The 12,056-nt window shown below is 44.0% G+C and overlaps 1 protein-coding gene across 1 annotated transcript in view; it reads right to left on the bottom strand.

Annotated features, from left to right (window-relative positions):
- CD8B (CD8b molecule) overlaps nucleotides 1–12,032 on the bottom strand; it is a 28,486-nt gene extending 16,454 nt beyond the window's left edge. The window contains exon 1 of the mRNA XM_019526633.1: nucleotides 10,802–12,032. Within this exon, the coding sequence (XP_019382178.1) occupies nucleotides 10,802–10,849 (48 nt within the window). The 5' untranslated portion in view covers nucleotides 10,850–12,032. The remainder of the gene's footprint in view (nucleotides 1–10,801) is intronic.
- Between the last annotated feature and the right edge of the window lie 24 nt (nucleotides 12,033–12,056).

The following is a 12,056-nucleotide window of genomic DNA, read 5'->3' as shown; positions in this document are numbered from 1 at the left end:
TATGTTCCTGCTTCCTCAGTATGGAGCCAAGGAGCATGAACCCGAGGCATGCCGCACCTACTCCACACCTACCTTCCAAACCAGGAGGACTATAACCACCTTGATGTAGCACTTGGCACAGCAAGAGGCTGTGCCTCTCAGAAGAGCTTTTTGGTAGATGCCCAGCTCTGCATGCAAGTGTCTATGCTGCTTCTGGTTGGGGAGTAGCAGATGTGGCATGCCTCAGCGTGGCACTGCTTGGTGCTGTAGTGAGGGGTGTAGACATGCACTGAATTGTTTCTCTTGCAGATGGAAGTGAAAGACATGCCCCTAGAACAGCTATGCATATGCAAAAGCAGCTGCGAAGGCAGCCCTACTTCTTTCCCCCTTGCAGGCAGCCCAAACCTGACATGGGTCACATGAGTAAATGAAAGCGTTAATATTATTCATTGTTAGTATAATGTTAGTAAGTTCAGGCTCCTATGCACCTGAAGATCTTACTTTTGTTAATATACCTACAAACTTTGCCCTGAAGAGCTTTTTTTTGCTCCGCACTTCAGGCAGAATTTGCTGGGTGGAGACATCTTTCTGCTTCTGGCTATAAGGGACTGTAGATGTCAACACCAACACAAAATAACAACCACGTGTCCTTGTAATACGGACACGATCCTGCATCCCTGCAGCGAACAGGAGCGTGATCAAACCCGTGCAAGCAGACCCTCCCTTGGTGTAAACCATTGGGCGTCTATTGGCTTAGTGGAGCTGTGACAATTTTATACCAGCTCAGGATAGGTCCCTCCTCATTGTTTATCATTACAAGGTGAACAGTGCTAATGTGAACCCAGTGCAACACAAGCAGTGCCTTTCAGGGCACTTAAATAGTGAGCACCTTGTGGCAGAGCTCTGTGCAGCTTGGACTTTCTCCCTGAGTGGGTTTGTCACTGTTACACAGATACCTTATTATGTGCGAGCCTTGTATTTACAGGAAGAGGCTCACATTTAACTGTAACCCTGAGAAGTCTGTGGCAACGGCAGTGAGATGTACTTACTTGAGTGGGACTGCTTTTTGTGGAAGCAACTCAATAGTGTTGGGGCAACTTTACTCTCTCTCCATGCTGCTTTGGATCACGTGACTCCTATCAGAAAGCAGTTGCAAAGACAGTTTGCAGTGTAAGGGTTTAATACAATATACATGTGCTGGAATGTCACGTTCAGATGGTTTTTAAAACACCTACCATTTAGACACAGTTCAGCTATTTGGTTGAACAATATTTAGGACTGAGTGGTGTAACCACTAGAAAACACCTTTGGAATCGAGCAGCAATAGAGTCTCTTAGATGATCCATTGCCAAAGAAGTTCTATATTACTCTGCAGGTCTGGTGACAGACTGTTGCTTGTAATAGTGCCACTCTACTATCTGAGACCATTGTAGGGTTTTTTGTAGGAGAAGACTACAGAAAATAAGGGGGAAACTAGGCTTGTGAGTTGGTGAAAGGATTAAAGAAACTGACCCCCAATTCATTAATATTTTCATGCCTAAAAGTGCCAAGTTTGGTTTTCTATGTTGGGTGGGGATGCATGATTCTTTCTTTATGAGTTGCTGGATAATCAAAGGATAGGGGGCAAAAGTATTTCATGACTTGTAGCAGACAGATGTCTTATATTCAGAGATTTAGAGCAACAAAATCTAGTGTTCTAGTGTTCCTAGAAACAAGGTTACAGGATTGGGCATACCTCAGCCCCCTTTCTGGTCACTCTAGTGCATTTTCTCTGGGTCTGGCCTCTTGCTCTGACTTGTGTTCAGCTGGGATCTTACCACCCTTTCACTCCAAGGCCAGAACCCAGCTGCACTGCATGTGCGTGTCACCTGTTCACCACTTTGCAGTCCCAACTGGATTTAAGGCACTCGTGCTTCCTTCCTTTGGTAACCCACTGTAGCTACCAAAAACCTTCTAAAACAGTGTTTGTATTTAGCAGCTAGAACAAAGCATTGTGGAAAAAAGGATTTTAAACCAGCAAACAGCTTTTAGGCCTAGAGCATCTCTTCTAAACTTAAACTGCACTACTGGCTAAATCAGACAGGGTTGCCCCTAAATTTACCAGATCAGAACTGAACCAACTCACCATCATCTTATATTTGCAAGTCATCCTCCTGAACGTCTGACACTTAAACTGGCTTTTTCAGTGGGGCCCATGGCATCCAAACTGTTTTCAGCGTTCTCCAAGGACAGCAAGATAAAGCCACTCGGACAACACTGGAAGTCTCTCTTAATTACCCTTTAATTTAAGCTGTTTGATGACTGGAAAAGAACCTCCCCTCCCTTTCAATCCCAGGTGTTTTCTGCTAAGCAGATGGACCTCTAGGGCTAAATATCCCTTCCGTGATATGGACCAGCCATCTAGTGACAGCTCCAGCTACACAATCAATCATTATTAAACCCCCCCCCCAAACCAAAACACTTCCCATTTGTCATTGATACCATATAATTTTAGTGAACAATTACACACAGCAACAAATATTTAAAGTAAACTTCCAAGGAAGACAGAAGCCATTTGAATAATGCTTGTAGGTAACCAATATATGCACACCTGCCAGCACTGGATCTGAAGAACTGTCTAACCAAAACAAGGAAGCGAAATGCTTAATGAACATTATGTGATAAAAACAATGCAGCCAGCTTTAGAAATAGCTCATCTATTTCAGAAGGGCAATTATAATGAAGATGCACTTAAAAGTTGAGCTGGTTGAAACCTGGACTGCCCATCCTTTGGGAAATTCTATTTCAAATTTACTTTTCTTCTTAATCGGTTGCACCATTCATAGGACTCCACGGGGGTACCAGGGCAGTTCAATTTGATGGGAGGCTGCAGTGCACCATGGGAGATACAGTTCATTGAATGAGCCTAACCCACTGAGAAAAAATAGGGACATAAGACATGCAAGCAAAAATTTCCAAGAGGCACCAGAGCAACTCAAGCAGATTTGTATTGACGTTGAACTGGGCCATAATGCCACATATCAGTTCCATTCAAACCAAAAGATTTTTCCAAGGGGAGAACAAAAAATCTAATTTTGTAGGAACTGCATTTTCTGTTGCGGGGGAAAAAAATGTCAGTAAAAAATTCCCAACCGACTCCAGTAAAAAGCTGGATGTGTTTTCATGGTTACTTATTTCCATGGAAGGTGTGGCATCTTAAACTCAGGAGTATTTTATAAAGAAATAAAACTAGAAATCAAAATGTTGACTGTTCTTTCACTTGATGACATTTCTGCTTCCTTTCACAGGGAAGAAAAAACAAGCAAACAAACAAAGAAACAGTCCCCCTTCTTTGCTTCTCATTGCTGAAGAGTTGCTTGATTGACCAATTTTCTTTTCTTTTTTGGGGGGGGAGTGGGGGTTACTTTGCTATTTAGTGTTTTTGTTCATTTTGTTTTTTGCGGATGCATTTTTACACACCCAATTTAGGTCAGGGCACATCAGGAATGCAGTCACCAAAGGTATCCTAAGTAACCTAAATTGCAGGTGTAGATAATTCTAGGTACAAAATTGCACCCTCAAAGATTCACTCCAGTGTCTGAAAAGTTGGTATGTGGCAAAGAAATATTGCTCTTTCAAGTCAACAACCTAAAAAAAATAGCACGTGAAAATGGTGTGGATTTTTTTGAGATGAAACCAGCAGATCTCTTAACTAATAAGCTCAAATGTGCAGGAAATACAAACTAGCACCTCCAATCATCAGGGTTCATTACAGGTGCCAGGTGCAAAAACTGTGGATTCGGAGCTGCACAGTAGGACCTGGTGCACTGCCTGTGATCTTTGCTTGAAGCACAGCTGTTAAAACCATTGTGCTCAAGAATGATGGCACAAATGGTGCAATGTGTGTGCAGAGAAAATGCTTGAAAATCTCCAAAAGGGAACGGGTTGGTTTTATGAGTCCAGCCACATTTTTTTTTTCTTTTGAAGTGTTCAATAAGCCTGAAAATCCTCCATTTTGGTCCAAAAAATGTGAATCCTTGAGCTGGCGTTCTAGATGTCCCGAAATGCACAGACTTTGCTTAGATTAACTTTTTAAGGAGTGGGCAGAACTTTTCTGAGTTCTGTCATCAGAGAGCGAGAGCGAGAGCGTGTGGAACGACGCAGCTGGGTTTGCTTGCTTCCAATCCACATGGCAGATCTCTGTACTTGAAAATAACTCGGCTATCTTGGGAACAAACTTCTATCCCACGAACCCCTTTTTTACATGAGGATCTCTGATCCCCTCCCCTTACATCAAAAATAACCATCAATAAAACCACCATAAAAGTAAAAGCTGGTTGCACAATATACCAGTAGCCGCCCAACTGTTTAATTTCTTACATTTTCCTGCACTTCCTGGTATTTGTCTCTTTCTTGTTTCTACCAGGTTCCTGCACTTCTTTTTAACTACACTGACTTCAAGGGAACTAAGCTGATTCATGCCAGAGAAGCTTGCACGCCAGTCACGCGCACCTAACTGGGACTCCCTGGAACCCTGCGGGTGCTGACAGCCCTGCAGGTCCCTGCTGTAACTCGGGCGGTTTCAACCCTTTTGTGCAAGGACCCATTTGTAAACATCTGCGACCAGTCCTGACCCAGTGCCCCTCACTCCTGACCCGCTGCCCCCTGCCACCAGGCACCCAGTGTGTGGGACAGGGGGTCACCCAAGCAGCCCCTTGCAGGGTGGAGCTCTGCCAGCCTGCAAGGGAAAAGCCACAGTTTCCCACATTTTCCTTCTTTAAAAGGAGAATCCATTTTTAAAGTTTGCTCGTGACCCTGTCATATGTTCTTGTGACCTAGTTTTGGGGTTGTGAAACAGGTTGGGAAACAGGCATCTAACACTGCATCTAGTTAAAGAATTGCCCCCCACCCCACTGACTCAACAAACATTCACCTGTTGGGTTGGGGAGTGGGGGGGAAATGGAGTGGAGGAGCCTGCCCTCTCCCCCAGCCCTGCTCCCACTCCCAGCTCAGGTGCTTTCTGCAGGAAGAGAGAGGGGAGAGGGAGTGAGCTGCAGGCTGGGGTTTGCTAGGCCTGAACTGGAGGGGGTGGGGGCTGGGTGTGGGCTCCAATTCACCTACCCACCCAGTTCAGCTCAAGCCAGTCAAACCACAGCCTGCAGCTCCCTCTTCCCTCCCTTCCTGCAGACAGCCCCAGGGCCAGCCCCGATTGCTCAACAGATTGACCCTAGGGAACAGAATTGACCCTAGGGAACAGAAATGTCCTAAGATGCTGCATGTTGGAGTGCCTTCATTGGATCCCTCATTAGACGAGGGTTAATTTGTTATGTGATCAGCCACTTCAAAAGTGACCTGCAGCCGTGCACGTGTGTCACAGTATAGCTGTAGAGTGCTTTCAGGAGACCAACTGCATGACAAATGTAACTTCTGTCTGCACCCATGGGTCAGTTTCCATTGCATCCAGTAGGCACATAAGTAGACATACGGGCCTGAAGGTGGTGGGGAAGGGGCAGTGGCAAAATGGAGGTTCGAATGCAGAAGGTCTGGCTCTATTTAGCCTGAAACAATCAGATGACAGATAATAGAGTTCTTCAATCCTAAAGCCTGGCTTGGCAAGCATAACAATTGATGTCATGTGGTACTCCCTTATCAGTAAAAAAAAAAAAAAATGAAGCTAATATCCATGAAATTAGAGATTGGGGGTGGGGGGAGGCTTCAATGGTATTAGCAGAATCAATCTGAATTTTTAGTGTAGATGAATCTATGGAAACTACAGCAAAATCTGATTAATTAGGCAGTGGTAGAGTCAGTGGTATCACTCCAGTCTTTTATTCAGTTGCAAGAAATCCCTACCAGTGTCCTACTGATCTGTATACCAAACTCTTTGGCTGAGGTATCATTAGTTATAGTGTAATTATTCATTTCCAAATGCACATGCATGCTCAATCACACAGGGATTTGTTCCTGATAATCATGCAGACCATCCAGTAAAAGATATCACCCACAACAATTCATGCCTTACAATTCATGCCTGGTTGTAAGTCAGCTTAAAAGGTACTGACCTACATCATTCATAGCACCTCTGAAGCCAGGTGATACTCACAAAGCCATGGATACTTTTGGACTCTTCTTGGCTCAGTAAGAACGATGATCAGCTGCTCCATTTTGAAGAATTATCTTCTGTTTTGTTGTTGAGCGCATGCATGAAGTGCAAAGCAAAAATCTCTGACTACTTATTTTGCTCCATCATAATCATGTAATTCTATAGAGTGATCACACTGAATTTTTATAGTAAGAAGTCATACATTTAGCTTTTATCTGTATAATCATACACTTTTAGTATATAGTAAGCCAGGGTGCGTACAATTTGTACTCAGAATTTTTGTAATATTTGAGTGTGTTTATATTTATTATAAATGGCAAAGATAATTCTTTTCTGTCTCTTAATACAACCCATGCAGAATACAACTCACAGAAAGTTAAAAACAGCTAGCGACTGATAAGGGATAATTAATCATCATGGCTAATCCCCTTGGCGTAATGAATAAACCAGATTTTATAACTAGGAGTTATCAGGCCAGAACAGTAACTGCCAAACTTGGCAACTGTAATTGGATGCTGCCACCTATGGCTGGGAACCAGTAATACATATACATTTAGAAATAGAGTGGAAAAAGGGAGGCTAAAATACCAAGATGTACTGTAACAGAGTATACACAATTTATTAGTGCATACTTTTAAAGTGAATTTAGTACTGGCAAAAGCTGCCAGGCTAACAGACCTGGAAAATGAAGTCCTTCATTCAACTAGAGTGCAAAGAATAGGAGAGGAAGTTTCCCAACATTGCCTCATTCATGCTACCAACCAGACGCAGGACTGTTTTTAGTGACACAGTAATTTGATCTCTCTCGACCCACTCATTCCTTGGCCTTTCTGCTTGCACACGGATTGCAGAGACTTCTGTCCTTTAGGAACTGGAGTGAGACCAGACACTTATTTGCTGTAGGCCACAGAAGCCCCAGTAGAAGGTAAAAGCTTTTTGTCCTGACTACTCCACAGTGGACCAGTGAGCAGGCTGCATGAGAAAGGGCCCATTATCAATCCCCCTACACCAGTGGTGCTCAAACCCAGCCCATAGAGCCACTGTCATCCAGCCCACAGGGCTCTCCATGGGTTCAGAAATTTGGCAGCCGGGAGCAATAGCAATTAACACTGCTGCTGTTCTTCTATTACCAAATTTCTAAGACCTGTGGGCCCTGATGATATAGGCCTGCACACTGGTTTGGGGCCTAATCCAGTATGCAGGACAGGGGTCATGTGTTGAGTAAGCTTCACATGCTGTATCAGGCCCTCTCATCTGGTATGCCATGCTGAAAGGTTGGGTACTGGTACCTTAAAGCAGTCCATACTGCACCACCTTTATCTTGTTTTAACAACAAAGCATCCACAGAAAATATTCAGGGCCAGTTCCTTCACTGTGCTATTAATCGGTGGATACCACAAAGCCAGCAATATCCCACCTTAGCCCTGATCACAGTAACTAATTAGTCCAGTAGGTCAAAAGAACTGAGGAAGTGAGTTCATCTCCAACACTCCCTTACTAACCCTTTTCTGTATGAACCCTATAGCTTGCACTCCAGGATCAGGCTGCTTTGAACAGGGCAGATGATGTACATCTGGTGCTAGCTTGTGCATGGAACAAATGCTGGTGCTGCTAACATGCTGCAAGAGTTTATAGCCGGGGTAAAAAGGTTGTCATTTTTAATAGCTAGAAAACATGTCATTTCTCTTGGGGGGTCTTTCGACACTTGCTCCATCTGCATGACTATTTGAGTGGAGCTTCGTGCATGGGTAAAGTGGAGAAGAGCTCTAAATATGAGGTCTGATATTACTAAGCAGCTGTGCACTAAAATAGTTGGAGCCAGATCCTATGTCACCTACTGGTGTCTGAAGTGGTCCTATTTCACCCTTCTCAAGTCCCTTAAAACAGTTAGCAAAAGAAAAAAAGGCAGGTGGGTCTTCCTGCTGGTCACTGATGCCTGTGACTTAGAATTAAGGCTACGATAAGGCTGCCTTACAAAATAGGTCTGTTAGCAGTAAAACAGGTGCTTTGAAAAATGTATGCAGCATGCCAGTGCAATCTAAGAACAGAGCAAGCACTTATTCATAAATGAAGAACTGCAACATTTATTCAAATCTATGACACCTGGTCAGTTTACAGCATGAGACAAGCATCAAGAATATTGAAAGAACTGCACTGTTGCAATTACTTTGATAAAAATAAGAAGAAAAACTTTATACCCACCAGGAAAACTGAAAGGTTTATATTTACAGGGGAAGTCAGGTCAGGGAACAAAAGGCTCCAAACACTTCTAGACTGCTCAAATATTTGAGTAATTAAGATAGATAAAAAAAAAAAATAATCACACAATCATTAACAATGCAAAATTATGTCAATAAGTAACATTCCCCAATCCCAAGCAAGAATTTGTTTTGCTTCATTTTAAAGCTGTGACATATAGTATAGTTGTGTTTGATTTATTTCTGGATCTTAAAGCGGTGAATAGGCATCATCACCTCCAACATACGCTTGAGAAAACTTAGGCAGAGGGACGATATAACTGTCTTGAATGGTGCACCAGTGTGGTAGCTCCCAGGGAGTCTCAGCAGTACGCCAGGGCCTCAGCAGTAGCCTGTGTTTGGGGAGCTTGCATTGAGGCATCAGCAGCCCCTGCTGCCCCACCTGCCCCTGTATGAGGAAGTAAGTGCTGGGTGGTGGGATGCACATGACATTGTGCCGCTCTCCAGGCAGTGGTAGTGGCAGCCCGGCACAGAGCCCAGTGTGCAGGGGAAACCGCCTCTGCCCCCTGCACAGAATGGGAGGCATATGCCCTCAGGGCCTCTGCTGGGGTGTGCACAGCAGCAAGAGCCCCTCTGCACCCCTGGATGAGCCGCCTGGGGTCCGACTGTCCCATGACCTGGCCAACCAGGTCCCCATTGTTTCACCACCTGGCCTGGCTGGGGCCCCATTCACCCCTACCCCTACCCCTCTCCCTGTCTCACTGTGGGGGCCTCGATCTGCTCCTCCACACTCCTTCTCTCTCCCCTCACTCCCTCCCCCACAGACTTACCTGCTGGGGGTGGGGAGTGAGTACCCAAATCATTTTTTCTCCCTCCTTTTATGGTGTAGACATACCCTCAATCTCCTCCTCCAAATTTTACTCCACTGAACTCATTGCTAGAGCAACTAACTTCCTACCCTTTCTCTATTGCCTCCATGGTCTTGGCCTTCCCAGACCTGAACTAACTAGCAAACTGGTTTACATGGCCTAAAACCGTGGCAGACACATCACAGGGTCCCCACCCCAAAGTAATTCCTGCATGTGTAGATGCTGTGGCTGGGAGCAGTTTACTTTGGTTCAAACTTCTCTGGAGTTTATTGCATCACATTAATTGTGCAGATGCACTAAGAAGTAGTTGAGACTGACAAGTTGGAGTTTTGCAAAACCTGACGTGGGTGAAAATATTGTCAGCTAAGAAGCTGAATGAAAACATCAGAGTTTTCCCTGACAGCCCTAAACACCCATCAGTAATTTTGCTGATGCATGGGAACCATGGCTGCCAGAAGAAACTGAGACTGATGAAGGTGCTATTTCTGTCTGAAATAAGCAGAAAGGTGGATTCAGTTTTAACCTAAGAACCTAATTAAGGAGCTGCTAGCACAGAGAAGTGATAATATTTTAATGTCGCTCCTGGCTTTTACAGCATCTTTTGAAACAATAAAAGGCTTTAACCTAAGCTAACAAGACATGGAAATTTGTTGGAAGTGATGTTTCCTCCTTGATTTCCTCTATTGAGCACAGGTGATAGGGCAGGTTTCAGCTCAAGCAGGATGCACATGCACCAAGTCCCATTCTGCAGTCTGATTTGTGCAGGTGGCCTTTACAAGCCCGCAGTGTCCCATGGAAGGCAGCCTGCCTATATGGATCAGTCTGCTGGACAGGGGCTAGTACGTTTCCTCAACACTAGAGAGAATAAATCAAGGTTGGAATTATTTGCTTCGGTAAATACATAAGTTATTCTGTGCCCAAAGCAAATTTGAAGACCTCTCTAGCACTGCTCCTCCACCCTAGTGTGGTGGTAGGTGTGATTGGTACTGGCTTGGGAAGGAAGAAGGCTTAAGTCCTGGATTTCCTTGCCTTTGATCTGTAATGTTTAATCATAGAAATCATAAAGTAGGGCTGCAAGGGACCTCCAGAGGTCACCTATCTGCCTGAGGCAGAATCATCCCTATCCAAACCATGCTATATAATCCATAATTTATTTATTTATAAATTTATTTTGCTTTTTTCAAGGAGTCCTCCAGAGAGAGCGCTTTCCTACCAAACACAATCCGAGGATACACAAATACGTTCTCTCAAGAAGTGTATCCACATGTGACTATCACCCTGTAATTTGGAGCTGTACTGAGTACCTGGATGTCAACGTTGGATGTTTTGAAACACACAGTGCAGTGAAACACACACTAAGTTGTGCTACTTGCTTTCTAAGGAGACAAGCACCAACACTGCTGAACAATATGTCTCTACATTCCCGTCAGCTAAGGAATGTGCATGTGCTTTGATACACCCTGTATATTAGAATAGCCATAAACCAGCCTCATTATATAGCATCAGGCAAGCTTTAAAGTCCATCTCCGAACAATGAGATGAGCACTCCACTTTCTACAATTAGTTCCTAAGACAAATACATTTTTCTGTGTATGTAAGAAAATGTTATGTGACCTACAACCACTAGGCAGCACTGGAGAGGGGATGGGGGAGAGAGCACTGAGAAGACTTACCTTGCCTTCCTGGGCTTCAGCATTATTCTGGGGTGGATACAACAGCATCAATCAGCCAGCAAAGCACACCATGTGGAGGGAGCAGATCCTCCATGGACCTACTGAGCAAATAAACAAAGGGCATAATGAACCAATTGAAAAGTTGCAGCTTTTTCAATTACTCTTAGACTTATTATGGTTAAATGTTTTCAACCTGGGTCTAATAAAAGATATCAGAGTTACCCAAAGAAACCTGTCTGCCCATGTCCCTTGACCAAGATGGCTACAACCTGAAATCTATGTTTAGGCATCTCCATGAGTGGCCTCTGATTTTCTGAGGTGCAAGACAATCCAAGTCAACTGGACCTGGAGGGGATCTGCACTTCTGAAACCCAGGCCTCCTGTCTGGCTGCCTAAATACACTTAGTTTAGATTTACACAGGGCAGGAACATTTTTGTTTAGGCTTACGTTTCCAGCTCACCTGTAAAGTCTCAGTTATCCAAGAGATGCAATATGGGCACATAATCAAAATATATAAATCTTAGTTATGATCACATTAAAATACCCGAGAACCATACTTTTGAGCACTGATACAATACCAAGGCCCCTCAATATGAGTACAGACCTGTGTAATATTTACTTTCTGTATGTACAAGTTTAGAAAACATACAACTCTGTTACAACAGTGCTGTGTCTGAAAGATATACCAAATCCCATCAGAACATATTATCATTTTTTACAACAAAGCTTTCCATTCTGCTGCCTTTTATTCCCTTCCATAAAACACCAATGAGTGATCTCAGCCCAGTTGCTGTGTTTCTAAATCGTAACAGATATTGTTGTCAACTGGGAACATAATACAATAACTTCTGTAGATGAAAGAGATGGTGATCAGATGTCAGGTTACAGGTATATTGCAAGTCTCTGATTCCTCACTTACTACATTAACTTTATTTCATCACCCGCATGGAGAAGTTGGGCCAACATGGGAGGGACAGGGAGGGTTACACCATCACAACTCTTTTTGCAACAGGTGATATACACACCAGGGCCTTGCAAGCACCTGTTGCTTACACCGAAGATGTACCCACTCTACAAAGCTTTGTGCATTCAAGCCTATGGGACCCCTTCGCCACATGAACAGCAAAGCAGTCAGTACAAAAGGCAGCCCTAGATGAGTCCTGGCATTGGTATCAAGGTTGCGGATGTGGTCTGCTGTAGCTCTCCTCTTCCCTTGGGACGAAGGCTCTTTTCCTCATTTGCTAAACTAGAAAG

Source organism: Gavialis gangeticus, unplaced genomic scaffold, assembly GCF_001723915.1.
Source record: "Gavialis gangeticus isolate Ggan-Ray unplaced genomic scaffold, GavGan_comp1, whole genome shotgun sequence".
Classification (NCBI taxonomy): domain Eukaryota; kingdom Metazoa; phylum Chordata; order Crocodylia; family Gavialidae; genus Gavialis; species Gavialis gangeticus.
Note: the sequence above shows the minus strand (reverse complement) of the source record. Positions and strands in the feature narration are given on the sequence as shown.